Genomic DNA, 24,162 nt, shown 5'->3' on the forward strand with positions numbered 1-24,162 from the left:
AGTGCCTGGACAACGGCACCAGCCTCCAGACTGCTTTCCGATAAACGCACCATTCACACTGCCCCGGTAACCTAGCAGACCCTGGGTGGTCCCCCCAGTCCACGGCACACATTCGAAAGTCTTTACCCTGAACACTTGGCCCGTCATTTGCCCCTGCCTGGCTCTCACCACTCCCTGCCTCACACTCTGCAACCCAGTGACTCTCAGTTCCTTGCGGATCACCCTGCTCGTGCTGTCCCTCTGCTTGCTCCGTCAGCCTCTCTCCCCCGCCTGCACCCTGCACGCCGGCCTTGCTGACACACCACCAGTTCGCCCGGGTGACTTTTACTGACGCTTTGCAAGTCAGTCCAGACATCTCGACCTGCGCAATCTCCTGTACCGCGTGTTAGCTGTTTGTGTCTGTCCCTGCTCTAGGCTGTGAGTTCCTTGAGAGCAGGGCTTAAGGGCTTACATTTTATTCTTGTATCCCTGGCTTCCTTTGGCCACCGTATTCTTTTGCTGAATAAATGAATCAATCATTGCCCACATCTTGTAAATCCTACCTTAGCAACATCTTTGTACCCCTTTCCACTGCTGTCCTATAGTAAGTCCTTACATATGTTTGAAGGAATACCACCAAAATGTAATTCCTGATTACCTTTTATCACAGCTATTCCAAAATTCTCCTAATTTCTCTCTAGTCTTACCACCATTCTCAATTTCTCTATGCATGGCAAAAACCACTGAAGTGCTGGGTCTGTTCTCAGCCTCAGAATCCTTCTCAACACAACTAATCAGTTAGGGAGATACTGCTAATACTGCTGCCAGATTTTCCTGGAATGTCATTATGGTTAGATGCCTTTTCTGCTCAAAAACGTTTGGCTCCTCAGTTACCTCCAGAGTAGGCACAGACTCTACAAGGCAGTATTTCAAAGCCCTCTCACACATCCACCTGTATCTACCACCATTTTCCTAAGTCAACTACCCAGGTTTCCCAGCACATCCCCTTGCTCTTGCTCCCATGCCGTAACTCCCACTAAGAACTGTGCTGCCTCCACTCGCCTATCTGCCAAATTCTTTATCCTTCTTGCTCAGTTCAAGCATTGCTTCCCCTAGGTCAGTGGTTCTCAAAGTGTGGTCCGAGGACCTGCAGCTCTGCACCACCTGGGCTGTTAGAAATGCAAATTCTCAGGCTCCACCCCAGACCTACTAAATCAGAAACTCGGTGGTGGGCTTTCCAGGTGATCGCGGTGTGAGTTCAAGATGGAGAACCGCTGCTCTAAGATGCACTTCATGCTCTCTCCTTCCCACAGCAGTGAAGGCTGGTCACGGCACTTCCACGTTCCGCCAGACATTCTGTCTTTTGTGACCTTGTCTTGCTTGCCTCCTACTCCCACCTGAGTTGGAGTCTGAGCTCCTGGAAAAGAGAAACTACATCCTTACTCAATGCTGTATCCTCCACCACGCCTAGCTCAGAGTCTGGCACCAACAAAGTTCACAGTCAATGTTGGCTGGACCCTGAATCCTTACTTCTGCTCTCACCAGGGCAGAGGAACAAATATGAGGCCGTCTAACTTTGCCATTAATGACTTCCTGAGAATTTCCCGAGGCAGGATTGGTGCAGGACTTCAGATTAAAAGAATCTTCTCTCTCTTAAACTATCCTGCTGTTTCCATAAAGTTCCTATCCCCAGCCTTACTTAGCCCACATTATTGTAGCATTAAAACCACCTGATTGCGAGCAGCAAGGGCAGAGGTAATGATTGGTCACTTCCTTCCCGAGAGCGAGCCAGGGAGGCTTTCTTAGTAAACTAGGCATGAACAGCTATCTACGGCCTCCCAGCTCTGTAGCTGTGGGAAGTGTTCAGGCCTATCAACAGATACACAGGAAAGGGTTTTAGAAGAAAAATTTTCTTCCCGCCCAGTTCCAAAGATGCAGTAATAATCATTAGGGCCAGGTTTTAAATCAATACTTTTCCAAAAGGAAACAAAATAGAACTGTAAATCACTTAAGAGTTGGAACGGGACTCAGTAGTGGCACAAAAAAAGGCCCACACTATTGCTATGACTTTTTTTGTTAATTCTTCACTCTGCAAATCAGAGGAACAATTTAGAATCAAGAAACTTCCTATGCTAGAACTTAACTCTGAGTAAAGACACCTATGTTAAGAGCAAGACGTGATGTTAATGACAGGAACAGATAATGCTAAAATACGAAACTTAAGAGAATTTCTAAGACTCTTTCTGCAGGAGCTTACATGCCAAAGGTGCAAGGATGGGTCACTAAACTCAACTCCAAGTGGAATGTAAAAAAACTAGAAATTTGCCCTGCACAGTCAGCATTCCACTTTTATGAGACACACAAATTATGGGAAAGTTAATAGGGTGTTGTTTTCAAACTAACCTTCTACTAATATGGTGCCAGGGTCAGTACACTTGACCAGAATTTTTTACACTTTCTCCACCTATTAAGATTTGGTATTTAACGAAATCATGCTGTAGCTAAATTGTCTGTTGTAAAATTGGGGGGTGCAGGGTAGTGAAGAGCAGATCTAACTCATTAGAGCATCCACTGAAACTGTCTCCATCCATCAAAACGTTCAATGAATCAGAACCCCTGACCACACTGGACACGTTTGCTAAATTTAGCTTTGCATCAGCAAACACTCTAGCTCGGAATAGTTCACAGAGCTCTCATCTTACCCTTAGACAGTGATTCTTCTAAGATCGTTTTTCCCCAGCAGGCCAGGGCAAGGCAAGGCGCGCCCCGCGTGCTCTCTCGATGGCTATTGTTAAAGAGATTGGCCCAAGCTTAAAGGAATCTGACAAGCCTCGGCAGAAATGTTTATCCCCACCTCTCCTCAGTGGGAATGTGAAATCAGCCATATCTCACATTTCACGTGTTGTGAGTGGTTTGCAGGAATGGCCTGACACGCTCTGTGGTCCTTGAACCACATCCCATATTACTCAGCCATCTAAGTCTAGCGTCCCTGAATCTCTAGCTTCTCTGAATCAGATGTGGCCAAGTTTTATAAATAGAGAGCAAGCAAACTGGTTCTGTCAATCTTCTCATACTCTGGCAGGCTAGTGTACTTTAAAATTATAAAAATATCTATGTCTTCATCACTCTAAAATTATTACATAACACATGATTTTCTCAGGGGAAAAAAAGGGGGGAAAAAAGTTTATTCTTATATCTCCCTGCCTTCCAACACTAATCTTCAAACTTTGTGATCATATTCATTGAACACAAACCATACTTTACAAAATGTGTTAGGCAAATAGAGAAATGTTTAAGGAAAAAAAGCCAAGTCTCTTATTTTAAATCCCAGCTGGATGGTCCATAGTAGCTTGTCATGACATGTACATAGGTCACTTCAGACTGCAACTGTTATGCAGTGTTCGCTCATGATCACTCTTCCTAACATGGGCCGCTAGTAGATACCACTAGATTCCTCTATTCCATGTGTGCCCTAGAAGAGGCCAATATCCCCAGATAGCTGAGGTCTGAAAAACATGGTGATATTATACATAAGCACAGTGGATTCTGAAATAGTGAGCTTGATAAACTCTTAGACTATTCACTGTATATATCTGGCCCAGTGAAGGACGTAAAGCTTCCCCCTCTTACGCCCCTACTGCAAAACAACAAAAGCATAATAATACACATTAGCAGACTTCATAAATAAATCATATTTTAATCACCTGTCTTTGTTCAGTCCACAAAATCAAGTTCACAGCTTTCTCTAGTCTGTTTTTCCTAACCATGAGGCCTAATATATTTTCTAAAACCTTCCGTAGTTTAACAAAAACATGTTCCACCTTTCATTTTGTAACCCTAGAGCCAACTTCCTTAATGCAGCCACCTCAAAGAAACACTGGAGAGATGGCGGTGAACCATGGACTGAAAGTCCTTCGGAACAGTTTGAAAAAAAAAAAAAAAAAACCAGGAAAAAAAGGTCACTAAGCAAGACAGCTTCCAGCGTTCCCGGAATCCCTCTTCCTGAACACCCGAATCTCTGAGAGGTCTCCTCCCCGTGGTCACTCTGGCCCGCTGGCCCCTGCAGCATTCTATTCCTTCTGCCCCTGTTTCAGGTTCTCCAGTGCTTAGAAGTGGCACCTGGAGGGGGTGTGAGCTCTGTTTCTGCTCTTGACCTATCCTGTGTTTGTTTCACGCTGTGCGAACAGTTCCAGAGCCCACACCAGGCCAGAACCAGTTCTCGGCCCACGTCCTGGCACCTTCCACCCACCGTGCTCAGTGCCATTTTAGAGCCGCATCCGTGACTACCACAGTGAAGGACAATGACATGCATTACAGAAGTGTCTACGATAACAGAAATCAGGATTTTATTTGCGAAACTTTCCACTCTCCCTTTGGCCATCAGTCCCTCTGGGCCGACCCACTAGAAGAAGACAAAGGATAAAGAGCAAAGGGTGCTCCCCAAGGGCTATGGCGCTGGGAGGTTACAGAGGGGCCATCAGCCCTGGAAACAAGGTGCTCCGGAATCCTTTGCCCAACATTGCACATCCTCACCCACCCCTTAGTATTGCTGTTTTTGGCAGTGCTCTCTGTTTGGCTTTAAAAGAGAAAGAGGGGGAAACTTGCCTTGTTTTGAGGGTATAATAAAAGTGTGACAACACAACTCTGGCACCTCAAGTAGCAGGGAGAACTCTAAGGCAGAAGAGTTTCTTCACAATAATGCTAACCCAAAAATCTCAGTACATGATCACTTACTGTTTCCACGACCCATATAGGGATTCCTTGAGATTCTTTCTCTCTCTTACTTACACACACCCCACCCCCCACAACTCAGTTAGAGGAGTTTTATCCCCACCAGAGTAGGAAACTTTTGCCTCATTTATAATAGTCTAAAAATTCACACTGTTTTTTTCCATTCTTTCTAGCATAAGTTCAGATACTACACTTCAAAAGAAATGCCCTGAAGCATTTTTTTTAGTTAGAGACTAACCTGTTGGCCACTAACTTTGGCCCTGTCTATACTGTGGTACAAATCAAATATGCAGTTGGCTCATTTCCTTCCCTTAAAAGCATCATTGCTCAGAGCCACAAGCTCCTTAAATGGAGAAAACCCAAAACCCCCAGGAAAGGTGATAGAAGTCAGCCCTGGTGTGCACTATCAAGTTTGAAGGTAGAGAATGTTACTTAAAGGGCTGACTAGGAATGGCCTGGTGGTTTTCTTCTTCCATCTGGGTAAATTACACAGATCTCTGAAACTCATTCTACCGCCATTCCTAGACCAAAAAAAGTGTATCTGAGAAATTCTCACTCATTATTATCCTTATATTCCTCACTCCCTTAAAATACACTGAGGGAGAAAAGATCTCTCCTTAATGCCCTACTCAAAACTAAACATAGTGAACCCTATAAACAAAGTCAGGTGGCCAACATGATAATGGGAATTTCAGCAAAATATGACTGGATTGAGTAGGGAAGTTATCTTAGATAGAGCTAGAATCTTTGTTAGTCAAACCCTAGTAAGAATAATTTAGTGTTCTTCATCAGATGAAAGGCCTTCAATTTCATCTCTGTCTCCCCCAATTGCCATCCAGAATGCTTTGGCCACCTGTGGAGAGAAGCATGCAACGAATTTTAGGGAAAATAGCTAAATTTCAGCTCGTTTCTTATGTCATACTTTGACCTCACCTAAAATCTACACATTGCCCTCCAGCCCTCTGGGAACATATCTCAAAACCCTTGAATACCATTTGACCCAGGACTTCCGCATTTAGAAATTTATACTAAGGATATAATCAGAGTTGTGTACAAAGGTGATGTGTAAGAATAAGCATAGCTTCATTATTTATAGAAGCAAAAAATGCTCATGGCCTAAAAGGGAACTGGATAAATTATGACACATTCCTATAATGGAAAACCATCAACCATATAAGTTTCCTGCCAAGAACACGTATTGTGTTAGTAATAACAAAACAAAACAACTAGGAGTTTTCTGGCCCAATGGTTAGGAAGGCAAACATCCTGAGTCTCAATGAAGGTTCCATGTCACTCAACATACAATTGAAAAATCTTGGTTTGACTGCAGCAACTGTATCATTATTGTACAAATATTTAATTAGTTTTAAGTTAACATCCAATGAAAAGCTCACACTAAGATCCTTTAGACGTACACAAGTGTGACACGTAATTATAATAGCACTGGACCTTTTGTGGGTACTCAATAAATACCTGACTGATTGTCTCACCTTTTCTGCATGCAACTTTCTTTGCTCGTGAGGAAGCGTCGCAGCCTTGTCTAGGGGGAAAATATATCTTAAGAAATTTGTCTGATAGCACAGGAGAATCTGGAGTGTATGGATGTTCTAAGACTAGAAGATGGGAGATGGTTTCAAAGACATATGTTTATGGTGTAGTCATTACGGCTATTAGGAAGTTTAAGTCTTCCAAATATTCCAGATGGAAATGACGTGAGTAAATTGGTATGGATCTTACAGATTCCATTTATGAGACACATTGACAGGAAAAGAGGCAGGAAGAGAGAATGAAGAAAAATTTTCCCCAGGGAATTTTTTACCAACAGAGGATGGCAGTCCCCCAGGTAGCTAAGTTTCTTCAAGATGGCTGAGACCAGAGCACAGGATCCAATCTAGCAGTTACAAAATAAAATGCTACTACATAAAAAAGATGAGCAACGATATGGGAACATGTTAGACAATGGATCTGATTACCTTTCATTTCCTTTAACTTTGAAAATAGTCTTTCAAAATTCTCCAAATCTCCTCCTCCAGTAGTAAGACTGGCTAATTCTTGAATATCCAGATCTAACATGGGATCTGAAATAAGGATTTGTCACATTATTTACATGTGTGCTAAATCCACAGAATCCTAAGGCAATGAATGCTAGCTGCGATGAAGGTCACCAATGACTGAATGCCCAATATGTACCAGCTTTACAGCTCATGGTGTCTTGCCCTGCTTGGCTGCCGGTCGGCCTTCACAAATGAATAGTAACTTATTTTATCCTTCCAACAGTGTAATGAGGTAAGGAATACCATTTCCATTTTAAAGACAAGAAAACTAAAGCTCACAGTTGAAGTGACTTGCTCAAGGTCACAGCCAGTAAGTGTATTCAGACTTGAGCATTTCCAACTGTGAAGGCCACACTCACCCCACTAAGGTACACTGATCCAACAACAAATGACTAAAATTCATACCATGTTTTACTGTACAACAAATACTTTCACATCCACCACTGATATCAACTATATAAGGTGATTAGGGTTAGGAATTATACATGTAATTTCAGATTTGCTAACCCATACCCCTGTGAAAAATTTATTAAGTAGAGTTCAGTTTTTGTGTTCAGTTCTTTCTGTTTTTAACCTCATGGTATCCAGAGTCTGATTACTGTTTTCCAAAGCTACTTAGGTTAGTTCTCCTCTTCCCCATCCCTTTCAGTGTGATTAATGGTTTGTTTTAATGGCAGAGATTTTAACAGGTTTAAAAATCAATAGGAAGGATTTGATTGATAAGATAAGGCTGAATAAACCAGAAATAAAAACAGATTATACATAATTTTTCCGTCATAATATGTTTCTATAACTAATCACTTGAGTTTTCTACATGGATTACCTTATAATCATAAAAAATAGTTCTAAAAATTTATTACTGTATATGAGCCCTCTGTGGCATAGAGAAAAAGTAGGGGTATCACTAGTTCCCCAACAAAAGAACAGTTATAGTTATTGTCAACTAAGCTCCTTGACTTTCTGGCTTTGGACAGTAAATTTGATTACAGTTTCTATCCCAGGCTCTTCTTGCTAGAAGTTATTAAACTTCTCTGGGCGTCAGCTTCATCTCCATAAAATAATTCTCTGCCAAACTTCATAACCAAATGAGAAAGTAGATACCAAAGAACTTTAAAAGATGAGAAAGGACTTATAAAGTTGTATTATTGTTGTCACCATCAATTCTGACTACTGTTAAGTACTATGAAAAAACTGCAGAATACAGAGCTATAAAGCTGTTTCTCCACCTTGGTTCTGTCTTAGCTAAGATGATCTAAATCAGGATCCTGCAGAATCAAAGAGAAAATGATGCCCACATGTTTGTTATATATTTATTCTTCTCCCTTTTTCTGACGGCCATTGGCAAGGCTCACATTCATTTGTGGTACACTACCAGTTTTCTCCCCTTCTCCGTGTTTCAAGCCAGTTTCCCCCTCAATGGTTTCTGCCCAGACACCTATTCCAAGTTCCACAGAGCTCCTCTTACTTACCCACGATGCTGTCGACCTGAGCGCCTGCTGTGTTAGATGCACCTCCCCGCTGACCGGAGAGGGACTCAGTCCTACCTGCTGCTGGCAAATGGGGCTGCTGTTGAGGAAAATACACAGAAGCAATAATTTAATAGTCAACTATTTCAGAACTAAGCCCAAAAGGGCTCACACTTTCATTCCCTGGTTGGCTTTAGAGAAGCAGTAATAGGAGCTAGAGGCAAGCAAAGAAGAAAGAAGGAGTAAGATCACATTAAAAAAATACAAGGCGAAAAATTCACTAACCTAGGAGTATATTCCCTCAAGAAAGAAGTAGAAAGTGTTATGATTTTGCTACAGACTATTAAAACATGTTTTGTGTGTGTTTCATTTAAGGTCCATGTTATATTCAAAACGTAAGAACGTACACAATCATAACAGACGTCTCACAGGCTGATGAAGAACATCCCCAGAAAGACAGTGTGGCGCTGAGTAATGTGCTCTTGGTCCCAGCATGCTGCCCAAGGTAAACCTGGACCAGACTTCCTGAGGACACGGGTTGAGATCAGACCATAAGCTCACTGAGGGCAGGCACCTTGCCTCAGATTTTTACAGGGCCTTTTCTACAGGAAGTATAAAAAGCACCATCAATTTTATTTTCTATTTAAAGGCCTGGAGGCAAGTTTATGCCCCAAGAAAATCCTAGCACATTTCAGAGAGCACTTTAGCAAAAAAACATGGAACAATGCAAACTACAAGCATCTTGAAAGGGCTTACTGCCTTAGCAAGAGCTGAACTAGCCTTCTCTCAAGGTGCCATGCATAATGGGTTGTTTTAGATTCTCCTTTCATCTATTTTTAATATTCTCTGCCACCTTTTAAATGGAAAGGAAAAAATGATGAATGTGTAAAGATTCATAATGACAAGGAGAAATTAAAGCCAAAGAAGAAAAAAGATCCAAGAAAAACCTTTACCTCTGAGCGACAGGTCTCTCTTGACCCAATGCTATGGTTTGTACCAGCCAATGAGTTGAGAAGGCTAAAGCCCTGGTTCCTGTCTGAAGAAAAAGAACACAATCACTGAAAATTTTCATTACATTTCAAATTGTTAAAATGACTGTGATGATGAAACAAAGGCTACTTCTTCATTATCAAAGTTCTAACTATAAAAGTTATTTTCCATTACCATACACTCTCAATTCTGAATAAATTTTTTTAAGATCACACACTATTAGCCCAGGTATGGCTAATAATGGCAGGGCCATTACAACGAACAAAAGGCCACTCGGTGGTTCTATTTGCAAAGATTGACACCACTACTGTCCTAACAGTCACTATGCACTAATGTTCCATTGTTTTAAATAATCAAAAACATTTTTAAAAATCCACACCAAGGTCTTAATACCAGGTGAGATGGAATATGCATGCTAATCTGGGTATGAGTGAGCCACTGCAGTTAAGGCTCCCAGTCCCCATGTTTGTATTTACAACAGAGGACAAATCTGGAGCAGAACATCTAGAACTGACAAAAGTGTGAGTGCCATCCTTGATCCCGTAGTCATCCCCAGAGTCACCTGGAGCACTTATTAAAACTACCCCAGTATTCAAGGACTCTACCTGGGACTCACTGAGTCAGCATCTTTAGGACAAAGGCCAGGGAAACTCAACTTTTATCAAGTACTAGGAGAGTCTTAGGATCAGAGAAATTTGCAAACCATTGCCTTAGAGTAGAATATCAAACCACAGTCCAAGAGTCTAACAGTAGAGAAGCAAAGAACTACTCTCTCAAAAAGACAATTTCCTTCCATCTCACCTTTCCTCTCGCCATCCCTTCCTTGAACCCACTCTCATCTCTCTTCTCTAAACCGCCTACAAACTTCCCACACCCTTTCCCCTGCCAGAAGAAACCTCTCGTCAGTACTCCTCAACACAGAGGTATCAAAAAAGAGAAACTTTGCCATTTCCTTCCTTCTTCCTTTCACCTGGGGAGATTTGCCTTTTCAACGGGGATGAAGCCCCAGCTGTGGCCTGCTGGGCGTTACAGCCTTCAGCTTTTCTGCACAGGACCTCTCAACCCAGGAGGCAGTCCCATGCGGCCATCAACCCAGGACCTATGCTTTTAAGGCTACACTGTCTGGGCAGCACTAAGAGGCTGCTGCTACCTCAATAGTGGCAGCATGGTCATAGGGGCATGTGTACTCCTGGAGCCCCCTTCACCTCCTCAATCCAAGGACAGGGCACTAAGGTTTTATCAAGGTAGGAGGCTGAGGATCAGAGGCCTGAGAGAAGTCGATCAATGCTGTGTCCTACACTGACAGTTTCAGAGCCGGAGGATGTTTATTCAAACATCAACATGGTTCTTTCTTTTGGCCAATGTGCTATTGACTTTAAAGCAGTTGAATGTAGTTATGCAACAGACAGCATCAGACAGGGATTTACCTGTCATGAGGATACACGAGAGCTCTTATAATACACTTTAAGCTATTTGTACAAAAGGCAATATCTGAGTAATAAACTACCACTGTAAGAGAACCCTCATTTTTATTACTGGAAATAACTTAGACTTTGGGTAATTTTCAAATCCAATTCATAAATCTCTCCATATTCCAATTCCACAGCTTATGTTTTTTCTCTGTTGGGCATTCTCTAAACTTGGCAGGCCAGACTGCAACTCATAAAGAATAATGCAATACAATGTCAGTTTATGCATGTTATTAGACCAAAGCAGTCTATTTAAAATGCCTCATTCTTTACAGTGGCTGCCTGCAAGGAGGGAACTGGGATGGAGAGCAGTTAGGAGTGGGAGCTAGACTCATTACTGTATACTGTAAACCTTTGTGTACCTTTGGATTTTTGTTCATGTTCATGTATTATTCATCTATTCAAAGAGATTTTTTGAAATTTAATGGTTTTATGCTATATGTATTTTACTACAATAAAAAAATTGAAAACAATTTAATGCTTCAATTCTAATGGATAAAATTATGAAAAAGTCAAAACAGTGGGAAGAGAACTGGGATAGTAGTCAGAAACCCGGCTTTCATTCTTAGCTCTGCCTACCTGTTTGATCTTAGACATATTAATCAATCTCTCTGTGCCTCAATTTTTTGATTTGTAAAATGAGTTGGTTGCTATACATGGTTGTTAAGCTCCCTTCTACTCTAGAAGTTTGTGATTTTATGAAGTAAAGAGGCAGTCTTTAGCATCTCTTAAACAGTAACGTGGAATTAGCCGGGCTTAGGTTTTTTTTTTAAATTACTTAATAGAGAGAAAAAAGGACCTTAAATTTCAGAATCCTTTTAATAAGATTCACAGATGACTACGAGTTTATGATCAGGTTTCAGGCTAATTATAATCAGCTAGAAGGACTTTTGCTCAGTATTTTCATATAAACAATTGAGAATTTAGTCAACTAATAAGAGAGTTCATTATATTCTACTGTTTATATATTTTAAGAAAGTTATAAACATACAAATTTATGCAATTAGAAAAATAATTCATTTTGTTTATCCAAAGCAGACTGTTGGCACATTAATGTTGCTCAGAAAACTATTTTCTACCCTTATGGCTTTAAAAAAAAACTCTTGGTTTTGCCTAATCCAGTGTTTATTAAAATTCTGCCCACATGTGCCCACTGTACAACTATTCTTATAGAAAAGAATTACATAAATCTTTTCTTATTTGCTAGATTTTTCTCCCCAAGATTCAGTGCATGGAAATGTCATTCCTGTTAAGAAGGATTTATTCCTTTACCAGGTAGTTGTTGAAATTGGCTCTAGCATCTATGGTTTTATTGAAGCCACAAAATACTATACTAGGAAGGAATAAATAAATTCACCTACTCAACTCTTCTGATGGAACTTTACAGATGCAGAAAAGACAAGCTGTTAAGTGATATAAAATAAAGTATTATGGAAGGCATAATAAGTATATTAAACTCCAGTCCTAAAAACATTTGATTGAGTTTCAGCAGTCTAATAAGTTGACACCAGTGGAATCATAGATAAAAATTAAAGTATCATGAAAAAAATTTGGTGGTGTTGGCCATTAGCATAGGTTCTTCCAGTAAGTATCAGAAACAAAATTATAGCCTCTAGTATAAAGATTTAAAATGGGAAATTCTTCAGCCTTAGGGATGATAATTTATTTTTTAATAAGCAGTTTCAAGAAAATTTGAAATATATAAAATTGTTGGCTATCTCTTTACAAATCTAAAAGCACATTGTTATTTTAGAAATATAAAATGCATTTCACATAGCAATTTTGTCTTACATTACATAAGACATTAGAGAATTTAAAACATAGGCAAAAAGGGAAATTTTAGTATGGGGAAAGGGGAAAAGTAATTTTTTTTAAAAGTATTATTTCCTTTTTACTTTAGTGCTCTTCTCCTACTTCTCCATTATTTATCAAGGCAATATGATAAGCACATGAATTTGTAGATTTAATAAAGGCATGGATTTGAATCCTAGTTCTACTACTTACTGTGTGGTTTCATACAACTTATACCTTCTCTGTACCTCAGTGTCCACATTTATGCAGTGGGTATAACAACACCTTGCAGAATTTTTGTAAAGGTTAATAACAGTAGCTAACATTTACTGAGTGCTAAATCTGCGTAAAGTAATATTTTAAGTACTCAACATACCATGCTTCTTTAATCCTCCCAAGAAAGTATTCCTTCTACACAGAAACACCAGGGCTGCCCAGAAAGTATCCTGCCATTGTTAATACGATAACGGTTACATGGGTGGATACTTTCCGGACATCCCTCTGCACACAAATAGAGATCAGCATATATCTTACTTATTGTATTATCCTCTTTTACAGAAGATTTATCTTATTTTTCTCTTTTACAGAATAAACTGTAACTCAGAGACAGTTGTCCAAAGTCACAGAGCTAGAACCAGAACTTGAAATCTAGGACTCTCTGATTCTAACTTCCATACTGTTTCCAATTAAGCCCACAGGTCTTGGTAACATGTAAAGAGTTGAGACATGTACAATGTCTTATATAATGTCTCGTAAACGTGGGTCAAGTGCAAAAAGGGGTTTTTTATTCATATATAGTTCTCTTTTGTCAGTAATTCTTCATTATGTCCCTGGGTTAGACTGTGATTTTCACTAAACTAAGCTGAACAACTCAGAACTGATTAATCATATGCCACTGACTAACTGATTCCAGCCCAGTCCTGTCCTGGAGGACACATAAAACTAGTGGCAGGGTGGTTAGATCCCACTGTCACTTCATTATCCCTCAAGTACACATATCAGGGTTTTTCGATCTCAATATTATTGACTTTTTTTTTTTGTAGAGATGGGGGTCTTGCTGTGTTGTCCAGACTGGTCTCGAACTCCTGGCCTCAAGAGACCCTCCTGCCTCAGCCTCCCAAGGTGCTAGGATTACAGATGTGAGCCACCACCCAGCCAGTATTATTGACATTTCAGGCTGGAGAATTCTTTGGTGTGTATGTGGGTGGGAGAAGGGGGATGTCCTGTACATCCCCGGCCTCCACCCACCAGATGCTTATAAGACTGCCAAATGTCCCCTCGTGGGGGTGGGGGGATCACCTCTAATTGAGAACCACTGATACCGATCTAACTGGGATAGGAAAATTCTGGCTGAAATCCTCGAGTTTTAAGTCATTACTTGAAAGATTTTTAATAAAAAAGAGAATAAAAACATTTAAAAAATTCAATCACTCCCTCTTGTTAACACTAAAAATATACTCTCCCTACTCTGGGAAACTTTTCTAGATGATTTTAGTCTGTACTGTAATCACCTCTCTCTCAGTGCCATTTGCCTTTGTTGTCCTTATTATTCAAGTGGCCCTTTACAGATTATGCTAGTATAAATACTTATCTTGAATCTCTCTGCCATCCTCAACTATTGTATAACCTCCTTGCAGAGATGGACGGTAGCTAATGGTTATTCTACACTCCACAGCTCCCAGCATAGTGCAAAGCACACAGGGGGTGTGCTGAAATATCCAACGACTGCCTAATATGACTCTCAGACAAAGGCTACGAGTATTAGCTACGTAAAGCAGTGTTTACTTTATATATGCTACTCCAATGTTAAGAATTTCCATGACAACAGCCCCCAAAATGCCTTATATGACCTGTATGGTAAGAATTCATATTTTATTTCTTTAAAGTAGCAATTATTTGGCATCATCTTAAGAAGTGCAAGTTTTTTCCATACCTTAAGTTTTCTTTATATTCCCTTCCTCTCTGCACAAAATATTTTTCTTTTACCATGAACATGTTCTTTTCCACCCATATGATAAACATGACCAAAATTATAATACTATAACTATGACTAAGATACTTCAGTTTACATAGAGAAGCTGTAGGGAAAAAATGATCTTTCCCATCAGCTTACAAACATACTGCTCTTGTTCTCATCTTAAAAAATAAAAACCCCCAATGCACTTTTTTCACTAGTTCCTATTTCTTTGCTCCCCTTTCCTGCAAAAATTTTCAAAAGAGTACTGTATAGTTGCTATCTCCTATTACTCTCCTCCCAATCTTTCTTAAAACTACTTCACCAAAACTGCTCTTCAAGGTCACTAATGACCTCCATATTGCTAAACCCAAAAGTCAACTCTCAGTTCTCATCTAACTTGACCTATTAGCAGCATTTGGCATAGCTGACCACTCCTTCCACCCGAGACACTCTTCACTTTTGCTTCTAGGACTCCACACTCTTGGTTTTCCTACATCCCTACCCATTCTTTCTCACTCTTCTTTGCTGGTTCCTTCTCTTCTCCCTATCCTGTTGATGTTGGGATGACCCTGGGCTGAGTCCTTAGTCCTCTTTATCTACTGTATATACTCCCTTGGTGATCACATCCAGACTCAGGGTTTTGAATGCCATATATACATATGCCTCTCTTCCCAAACTCCACAAATCTTTCCAACTGGCTACTTGACATCTCCATTTGAAAGTTTAGTAGGCATTTCAAACTTAACATGTCCAAAACTGAATTACTGATATGTCACCCTGTCCCTCAAAGTTTGATTCATCTGCAGCTTCCTCATTTCAGTTGATGGCAACCAATCTTTCAAACTGCTCAGGCCCAAATTCTGGAGTCTTCCTTAACTACTCTCTCTCTCTCTGTCTCATACCTCACATCCAAACCATCAGGAAATCATGCTAGCTCTACTTCAAAATACATCCAGAATTTGACCTTTTCTTGCCCTTTTCATTGCTACAACCTTCATCCGAGCTGCCACTATCTCTCACCTGGGACACCGCTCTATCCTCCTAAGAGATATTGGTTCCTTCTCATCCTCATCATCTATTGTCCACACAGTAGCCAGAGAGATCTTCTTAGACCTTAAGTCAGATCATGTCACTCTTTTACTTAACACCCTGCAATAGCTCCCCAGCGTACCCTGAATAATGTCAACGTTACTATGATGTCTATGAAGCCCTAAATAATCTGGTCCTCTGTTACCTCTCTGAACTTCTCTCCTCCTCAGCCACAGTGAGCATCTTGATATTCTTCAAAAACATCAGGCATAATCTCACCTTAGGGCCTTTGCTGTAGGTACTCCCTATGCCTGGTGTGCTCTTACCCCAGCTACCTACATGAGGTGAAATACCTCATCTCCCTGCTCACATCTCAAGCTCTAAAGAAGACCTACCTTGACCACTATTTATCTATTGATTTATTTACTTATTTAGAGACAGAGTCTCACTCCATCGCCCTGGGTAGAGTGCAGTGGCATCGTCATAGCTCACTGCAACCTCCAACTCCTGGGCTCCAGCGATCCTCCTGCCTTGGCCTCCCAGAGTGCTAAGATTACAGGCGTGAGCCTCCGCACCCAACCTTTATAGTTTACTGACTAAAGCCTCTCACCAGAATGAAAGCTCCACAGAGATGAAAATTTTTTTCATTTTGTTCACTGATGTATCTCAAGCACACAAGTGCTCCATAATCATTTTTTGAATGAATGAACACTTGAAACCAGAACCTAAACTGTGGACCAGAGAGAGATCCGAAGCCAACAGAAGAGAGCTCAAATGGCCCAGATATACCCACAGTCTAAATTAGGCCCCTACACAATTAGCTACTTATAAAGGCTGTATTATTCCTTTCAGATCTCAAGGAAGACCATTTAGCACAGCACTGGTGACCTTTGCATGATACCAAACCACACTAGAAACAAGTACAGAGGAAGTATGGAGGAGGAGTGTCCATTATTTTTACCTTTCCCTATAAGTAACTCTATAGTGGGTATAGTCCTGCTTTCTTCCTCTGGCTTTGCAAGTCAGAGGAGTCACTTACGAATACTACCGGAGTTAAGTATGAGAGATAGCAGGTCAGCCAGGGAGCTAATGTGGCTTTCAAAATCCTGAATTCACTCCCATGGATTAAGCACAGACTCTTCCAAGTTAGAACCAGATGACTATCATTTATGTCAGTGGCTCTTAACCATGGCTGCATATTTAAATCCCCGAGGCACTTAAAAAATACTGTAGCTGCCCCTCCCTTCTCATATAAATGGTCTGGGTGAGGCCCAGACAGCACAGGTTTTAAAAGCGTCTCAGGTAATTAAAGTTTCCCAGGTGATTTCAATGTGCAAACAAGTCTGAGAACTGATGAGCTATATAGGACCTTGGGGAAATTACTTGACCTCATTGAACTTCTCATAGGGATATTGTGAGGATTAAATAAGATAACGCAGGTATGCAAGCAGCTGCTATGAGTAAGATTACACTTCTCCCTCTTCTCACACCACCAACACCCCTCCTGCCATTACCATTATTATCACCATTAGTGGTATCATTTCCTTCCTTCTTTTTTCTTTCATTGAGGTATCATTCGCATATCATAAAATCCAGCCTTTTCAAAGTATACAATTCAGTGGTTTTTAGTATATTCACAAGGTTTTGCAACCATCATCACTATCTAATTCCAGAACATTTTCATCACCCCAAAAAGAAACTCCATACCCATTAGCAACCCCTCCTAACAGCCACTGGGAACCACTAATCTACTTTCTATCTCTATGAATTTAACTATTCTGGACATTTCATATAAATGAAGTCCTATAATATGTGGCCTTTTGTGCCTGGCTCTTTTCACTTAGCATGATGTTTCTGAGGTTCATCCACATTGTAGCATGCATCCATGCTTCATTTTGTTTGTTTTGTTTTGAGAGGGGGTCTCTCTCTGTTGCTTAAGCTAGAGTATAGTGGTGTCATCACAGCTCACCGCAATTTCAAACTCCTGGGCTCAAGCGACCCTCCAGCCTCAGCCTCCTGAGTAGCCGGGACTACAGGCAGGTGCCACCACACCTGGCTAATTTTTTTTTCATTTTTTGCAGAGACAGGGTCTCACTATGTTGCTCAGGCTGATCTTGAACTCCTGGGCTCAAGCAATCCTCCCACCTCGGCCTCCCAAAGTGCTAGGATTACACACCTGGCCCATGCTTCATTTTTATGGCTGAATGATATTCCATTGTACAGATATGCCAAATTTTGTTTTCAGCAGTTTTTCCTACTTTCTGGTAATTATGAATAACACTGCTATGAGCATTTGTACACGATTTTTTGCATACACGTTTTCAGTTCCTTTGGGTTTACACCCAGGACTGGAACTGCTGGGTCATATGGCAGGCAATTCTGTGCTTGACTTTTTGAGCAACTACTATTTTGCCAAAGTGGCTGCAGCACCATTTCACATTTCCACCAGCAGTATATAAGGGTTCTATTTTCTTCATATCCCCAACAATACTGGTTATCATCTTTGTGTGTGTGTGCTAAGTGTAAACTGGACAGAAAATGTTTGCTCCTAGCCATCCTAGTGGGTGTGAAGTGGTATCTCATTCTAGTTGTGATTTGCAGTTCCCTGATGCCTAATGATGTTAAGCATCTTTTCACTGGTCATCTGTGCATCTTTTTTTGAGAAATGTCTATTCAAATTCTTTCCCATTTTTTAACTAGCATATTTGTCTTTTTATTATTGAGTTGTAAGAGTTCTTTATTACATTCTAGATATATTTTGCTGATCCTTATCAGATATATGTTTTACAAATATTTTCTCCCATTTTGAGGGCTATCTTTCACTTTCCTGTAGTGTCCTTTGAAGAAGAAAAGTTTTTAATTTTGATGAAGCCCAATTCATCTATTTTTTCTTTGGCTGCTTGTGTATTAACTTCTTTTTTGAGATAAAGTTTCAATCTGTTGCCCAGACGGGAGTAGGGTACAGTGGCATGTTCACAGCTCACTGCAACCTTGAACTCCTGTGCTCAAATGATCCTCCTGCCTCAGCCCCCTGAGTAGCTAGGACTACAGGCACATATCACCACTCCTGGCTAATTTTTTAAAAATTATTTTGTACAGACAGATGTTGCCCAGGCTGGTTTCGAACTCCTGGCCTGGAGTGATACTCCTGTCTTGGGCTCCGTGTGAGCCATCACACTGGGACTTAAATTAACTTTTTTTTTTTTTTTTTTGAGACAGAGTCTCACTGTGTTGCCTGGGCTAGAGTGCTGTGGTGTCATCCTAGCTCACAGCAACCTCAAACTCCTGGGCTCAAGCGATCCTCCTGCCTCAGCCTCCCGAGTAGCTGGGACTACAGGCATGCGCCACCATGCCCGGCTAATTTTTTCTATATATTTTTAGTTGTCCGATTAATTTCTTTCTATTTTAGTAGAGACGGGGTCTCGCTCTTGCTCAGGCTGGTTTCGAACTCCTGAGCTCAAACAATCCGCCCACCTCGGCCTCCCAGTGTGCTAGGATTACAGGCGTGAGCCACCACGCCCAGCCTTAAATTAACTTTTAAGAAACTAAAGGAAAAAAGTTATGAAGATATCCTATAACCAGGTATGTTGTTCAGACTTATAATAAGCACTCATTAAATCATGAATTCCCTTGTAGGAAAACTTTATCTTGGTTGAGGGCAGGAAGAAAGCTACTCATTTCTAGGATTTTAATCAACTAGATTTTCAGATTAAATATTTGACCTTTGAATGCCAAGTATCTAAAAAACTGCAAAGAAATAAAACCCTAGTCAGATTTGTATGTTTTCAGTTCTATTTGTCATAACAGCTAAATTTCCACAGTCCTTACTAGAATTGGAATTATTATTTCAAACTGAGCACATTTAAATGGATTTTTTTTTTTTAAGCGATAGAGTCTCACTCTGTCACCCAGGCTGGAGTGCAGTGATAGGATCATAGCTCGCTACAGCCTCCAATTCCTGGGCTCAAGCCATCCTCCTTCCTCAGCCTCCCAAGTAGCCAGTACTGCTGTGAATGCCACCATACCTGGCTAATGTTTTAATTTTTTGTAGAGATTGGGTCTCTCACTATGTTGTCCAGGCTGGTTTCAAACTCCTGGTCTCAAGTGATCTTCCTGTCTTGGCCTCCCAAAGTGCCAGGATTGCAGGTGTGAGCCACCACAACCAGCCTTAAATGGATTTTTTTAAAGTGTTTTGAACAAATATTTTTCTGCAGCTATACAAAATTATTAAGACCAACATGGCATAATCGAACTGTTTCATTACTGCTCAATAAATACTAGACAAAACATAATTCCAAATAATCAATTGGTATTGTGTAATTTCCTAACATAAAATCCCAAAGGATCAGTCGTGATTATAGTAATTTTTCTAACCAAAACAACAACAAAAAAAATCAGTCATTAGTGTCCTGAAAAAGGTATCCATCCAATACCTCTATTATCTTTTCTTACTTTGTCAACAAACCTTTTTATTTAAAAAACTTTTTGGTTTAAAAAGTTTTCTGAGTGGCGATGGTTGTACAGCAATGTGAATGTACATATTGCCACTGAACTGCACACTTAAAAATAGTCAAAATGCTACTGGGGAGGCTGAGGCAAGACTGCTTTGAGCCCAAGAGTTTGAGGTCAGCCTGGGCAATATAGTGAGACCTAATCTCTAAAATTAAAGAAAGAAATAAATAAAGAGTTAAAATTGTAAATTTTATGTATATTTAAGCACAATTTTTTTCAAAAGTAAGAAAAAAGCAGGAAAAATGAAAGAGAAATAGGAGTAGAGAAGACAGAGATCCACAAAACAAATAAACCAGTGTGAGCACTTGCTGACAGACCATATTCAGACATTCAAGAAAAGCCTGCTGAGGAAGGCACAGTTCACTAGATCACCAGCAAAGCGAGACTCCACCGACAGCACAGGAGGTAGATCACCCTCCTGTGAAAAGTAATATGACCCACCATCTATCCACACAGAGTTTTGTCTCTAAAGTAAGATGTGGGGCTCTATAAGGATGTTCTTCATGCTTCCTAAGACCTGGGTTGCATCCAAATGTCATTGTATTTCCATATTCCAGGCTTCTCCTAGAGAGAAGATAGTTAAGTTTCCTTCATACCACACCGGCCAGGATCCTCTTAAACATGGAATTAAGCTAATGGCAATATTCTGGGTTTTGGTTAACAGTAAACCAATGTAACAGCACCATAGAGAAAAAAGAAGAAAGCAAAGACACTTTAGGGCAAAGAACCATGAAAAATCCACAATATGCCTCTTTGCTTTGCAGTTCTTTTAAGAATGTTGTTTAATGCCTAAAACAAGTAGAGTGGCATTTTCTCAGAAAACACCTTTGACCATACGTCCAAAGTAATAAAGTGTGTTCAGTCCAGCTTCCAAATTTATAGTTACAAATGTACAAGGCAGTACTTTTTTAATGTATGAACTTGGGAGACAGGTTTTTCAAAAAATGATTGAAGCCAAATAAGATTTTCTGAAAGTAGTTCTCATAAATATAATAAGCACCACTGAATATAATTTTATTCTAAATGGATCCAGTTTATGTACCAAATCTTAAACTTATTTTTATAGTTTAGACAGTTTAGAGCAATGCCTCACTATGGTAAATGCTCAACAAAGATTTGTTGAATGAATAAATGAATGAGAAGGACCAAGCCTTAATATGTGTTTATTTTGGTAACAGAGAGATAATAACATAGGGTAAAATCTCCTTATTTCTTCTAGATCTATCAGGACCTCATTTTGATTGCTATAGCAATAAAATAAAATCTAATATCTTTGCAATTCAATGTCACAGACATATTAGATTCCTCTTAGAAAGAAAAAAGGGGGAAGGGGGAAGGAGGAGGGAGTGAGGGGAAGAAGAGGAAGGAATACCTTATTATGCCAAAAGGACTTTCTCCAGTGATAACAAGGGTTAGATCAGACTTCAGGCAAGCTAAAGGGTGCCCATCTCTCTTAACACTCAATAGTCTACCAAAAATTGAGGTGAAATATTCTACTTCTATAAAACTGATCTTCCACTTGACCCTTTATCTCAGGGAAGATGTGGCAGGCCCACTGTAAAATATTTTTCTCATTTCCTTTTCTGTAGTGTTTCACTCAGCATAACACACTAGTTTAGGTGGCCGACAGCTATAAAAAAGAAAATCATTACATAGGCAGCAATGCCTAAAGGACTATGCCATGGATTGCATTGTATCCCCCTCACCTAACTCATATCTTGATGTTCTAACCTCCAGTACCCTAGAATGTGACCTTATTTGGAGACAGGTTCCTTGCAGATATAATTAGTTAAGATGAGGTCATACTGCAGTAGGGTGGACCTCTAATTCAATATGACTGTTGTCATTATAAAAACAAGAAATACAGACACAGATAGACACACAGGGAGAATGCCATGTGGAGTTATGCTGCCATAAGCCAAGGAACTACCAGAAGCTAGAAGACAGACCTGGAATAGACCCCTCCCTAGCACGTTCAGAGGGAGTATGCCCCAGAGGACATTTAATTTTGGACTTCTGGCTTTCAAAACTGTGAGACAATAAATTCAAGTTGTCCTAAGTCATCTAGTTTATAGTACTTTGTTACCGAAGCCCTAGCAAACTAATGCAGACTACAAGAGGTTAGTGTGTGCCAACTAGCCTACACCCTTCAGACTGCATTTCAGATCCAGCCTTCCAGAAGCCCCATGGCCACTGCCACCACATGAGCCCAGGCCCAAACACCTCACTCTTGAGCTGCTGCAACAGCTCTGGTCTCCCTGACCTCACACTCTACCTTGACTTCCTTCAATTGTCAGAACCCTCTGCACACCACCATGACATTAACCTTTCAAAGATGCCAACTTCTTTGTATCACTCCCTTGTTAAAAAATCTCCAGTGATTCACCAATTCCTGCAGGAAACAGCCCAAATTCTCCTGCCTAGCATTCAGGCCTCTCTCTAAGCTAGCTCCAACTGGTAAGTAATATTCTGCTAGTGACCCTAGAACATTATTCTCGATGCCGTGCTTTCTCCTCTGATTGTCCTTCTCCCCTTTCATCAACCTAAATCTTGACTATCTCGTGATAACTACCGTCAGCACCCACTTTCTTCCTGAAGCTCTCTCTGTGTACTTGAGCCTAACGCAATGGCCGCATCTCTGACTCTGTGCACTTACTGCCTGCATCAATCATTCTGCGCTTATCACAGACTGCCTGGCATAGTTACCCAGCATTTGAAAAGTGTACACTTGGATTCCACAGCTGGGATAGGTGCTTCCTAATGATAGAGTCCATGTCTTACAACTTTGGATGTATTTCTCAAAGCCAAAGACAAAGCTGGGCATGTTATAGGCAACCTCTAAATTCCTATGAATTAACTATGAACACATATTAAAAATTCCTAGAAATGCTACTTTTGGCTCTTCCTTCAACCAGGGACTTGAAATTGGAATAAATCTATAGATTTCAAATACTCCTAATACTTCCACATGTATCTGAATAATTTAAAAATTACAAGGAACAAGGGAAAAAAATGACTTTAGCCCCATGTTACTTACCGTTCTTCATCACTACATTGGACCAGACATTGGCATTCAAGGCTTGTACAATGCGCTTTACGCCTGTAGATTCTGGGAAGTCATCTAATCAGAGAGGAGGAATATATATATTTATATACACACTCACACATACATACATACATATTCATATAATTGTGTATATATATTCCCCAAGCCATATTTTCAAATAACTGTGGTTTAATTATCTTACTTATTTAGTTGTTACTACATACTCTAAGTTATGTAATAAGGGAAGAAAAAGCAAATACAGAGCTTAGAGCTCCTCATAAGAATAGTAAAATAATTAAATAAACACATAATATAAGAGAGTTATATAATAAAGTCATCCCTGTTTCCTCACCAATGGAATCCACTCACATTCTCCTGAAAATGTAAGATTCTATTAATTATGTAATCCTGCATAGTACCAGTCTTGGTCATCTATGGAGAATGAGTTTCCTGAGGACAGGAATGGTCTTCTTAGTATGCTATAAAATCCCATAAATGCTCTATCTTTTGCTGAGAACTACAGAATAATAAGTATTATTTATGACAGATCATCTAGAGAAGAACTTCTTGATTAGGGAAAGACAGCTGAAGAGTGAGAAGTGAAACTACTGTAACTATAAGTGTAAGAGACAGGAAAGGGGTCATTACAACTAGTTTACTTAGTTTAGTATTGGTACTATCCTATTTCTTGAATTTGACTGATACGACTCAAAATAACAGGGCAGTAATCCTAGTCAGTACATCAATAATAAGGTGGTGTTCTTAGCTACAACATAGGTATGGCTGTGTACAAAGAAAATGAAGATGCTTTAAATACTGAGGATAATAAGACAGCAAATGGAAAATAACAGCAGAAATGGTTTTCACGTGCTTGAAAAAGAAAAGTGTCCTAAGAGTTTACAGAATACAGAGAACCTGTCTCTAGTGGCCTGGCCCGGCCCTGGGTGGTTTAACAGGAAGAACACAGAATTAGAAGTCAGAAGACACAAATTTGAACCCAGGGTCTGTCCCTTATTAGCTATTTGATTAAGGGCAAATCACATATGCTATCCTCAAAGCAAAGTAGGGATGACAGCACTCTATGCACACCTCTCCTGGAGGAAAGGTGCACTGGAACTAATGATTTGCTGGTGTAACT

The 24,162-nt window shown here is 40.1% G+C and overlaps 1 protein-coding gene across 1 annotated transcript; it reads right to left on the reverse strand.

Annotated features, from left to right (window-relative positions):
* Window positions 1-4,824: 4,824 nt before the first annotated feature.
* On the reverse strand, window positions 4,825-23,456 carry AAGAB (alpha- and gamma-adaptin binding protein). The gene is made up of 7 exons (XM_012658120.1): window positions 23,444-23,456; window positions 23,016-23,099; window positions 9,184-9,266; window positions 8,234-8,330; window positions 6,684-6,788; window positions 6,201-6,250; window positions 4,825-5,563 (listed from the first exon to the last, which is right to left on the reverse strand). The coding sequence occupies exons 1-7, from the start codon at window positions 23,454-23,456 to the stop codon at window positions 5,486-5,488; spliced, it is 510 nt and encodes a 169-aa protein (XP_012513574.1). The 3' UTR covers window positions 4,825-5,485.
* Between the last annotated feature and the right edge of the window lie 706 nt (window positions 23,457-24,162).

This window comes from Propithecus coquereli, unplaced genomic scaffold (assembly GCF_000956105.1).
Source record: "Propithecus coquereli isolate 6110/MARCELLA unplaced genomic scaffold, Pcoq_1.0 Scaffold573, whole genome shotgun sequence".
In the NCBI taxonomy this organism is placed as follows: domain Eukaryota; kingdom Metazoa; phylum Chordata; class Mammalia; order Primates; family Indriidae; genus Propithecus; species Propithecus coquereli.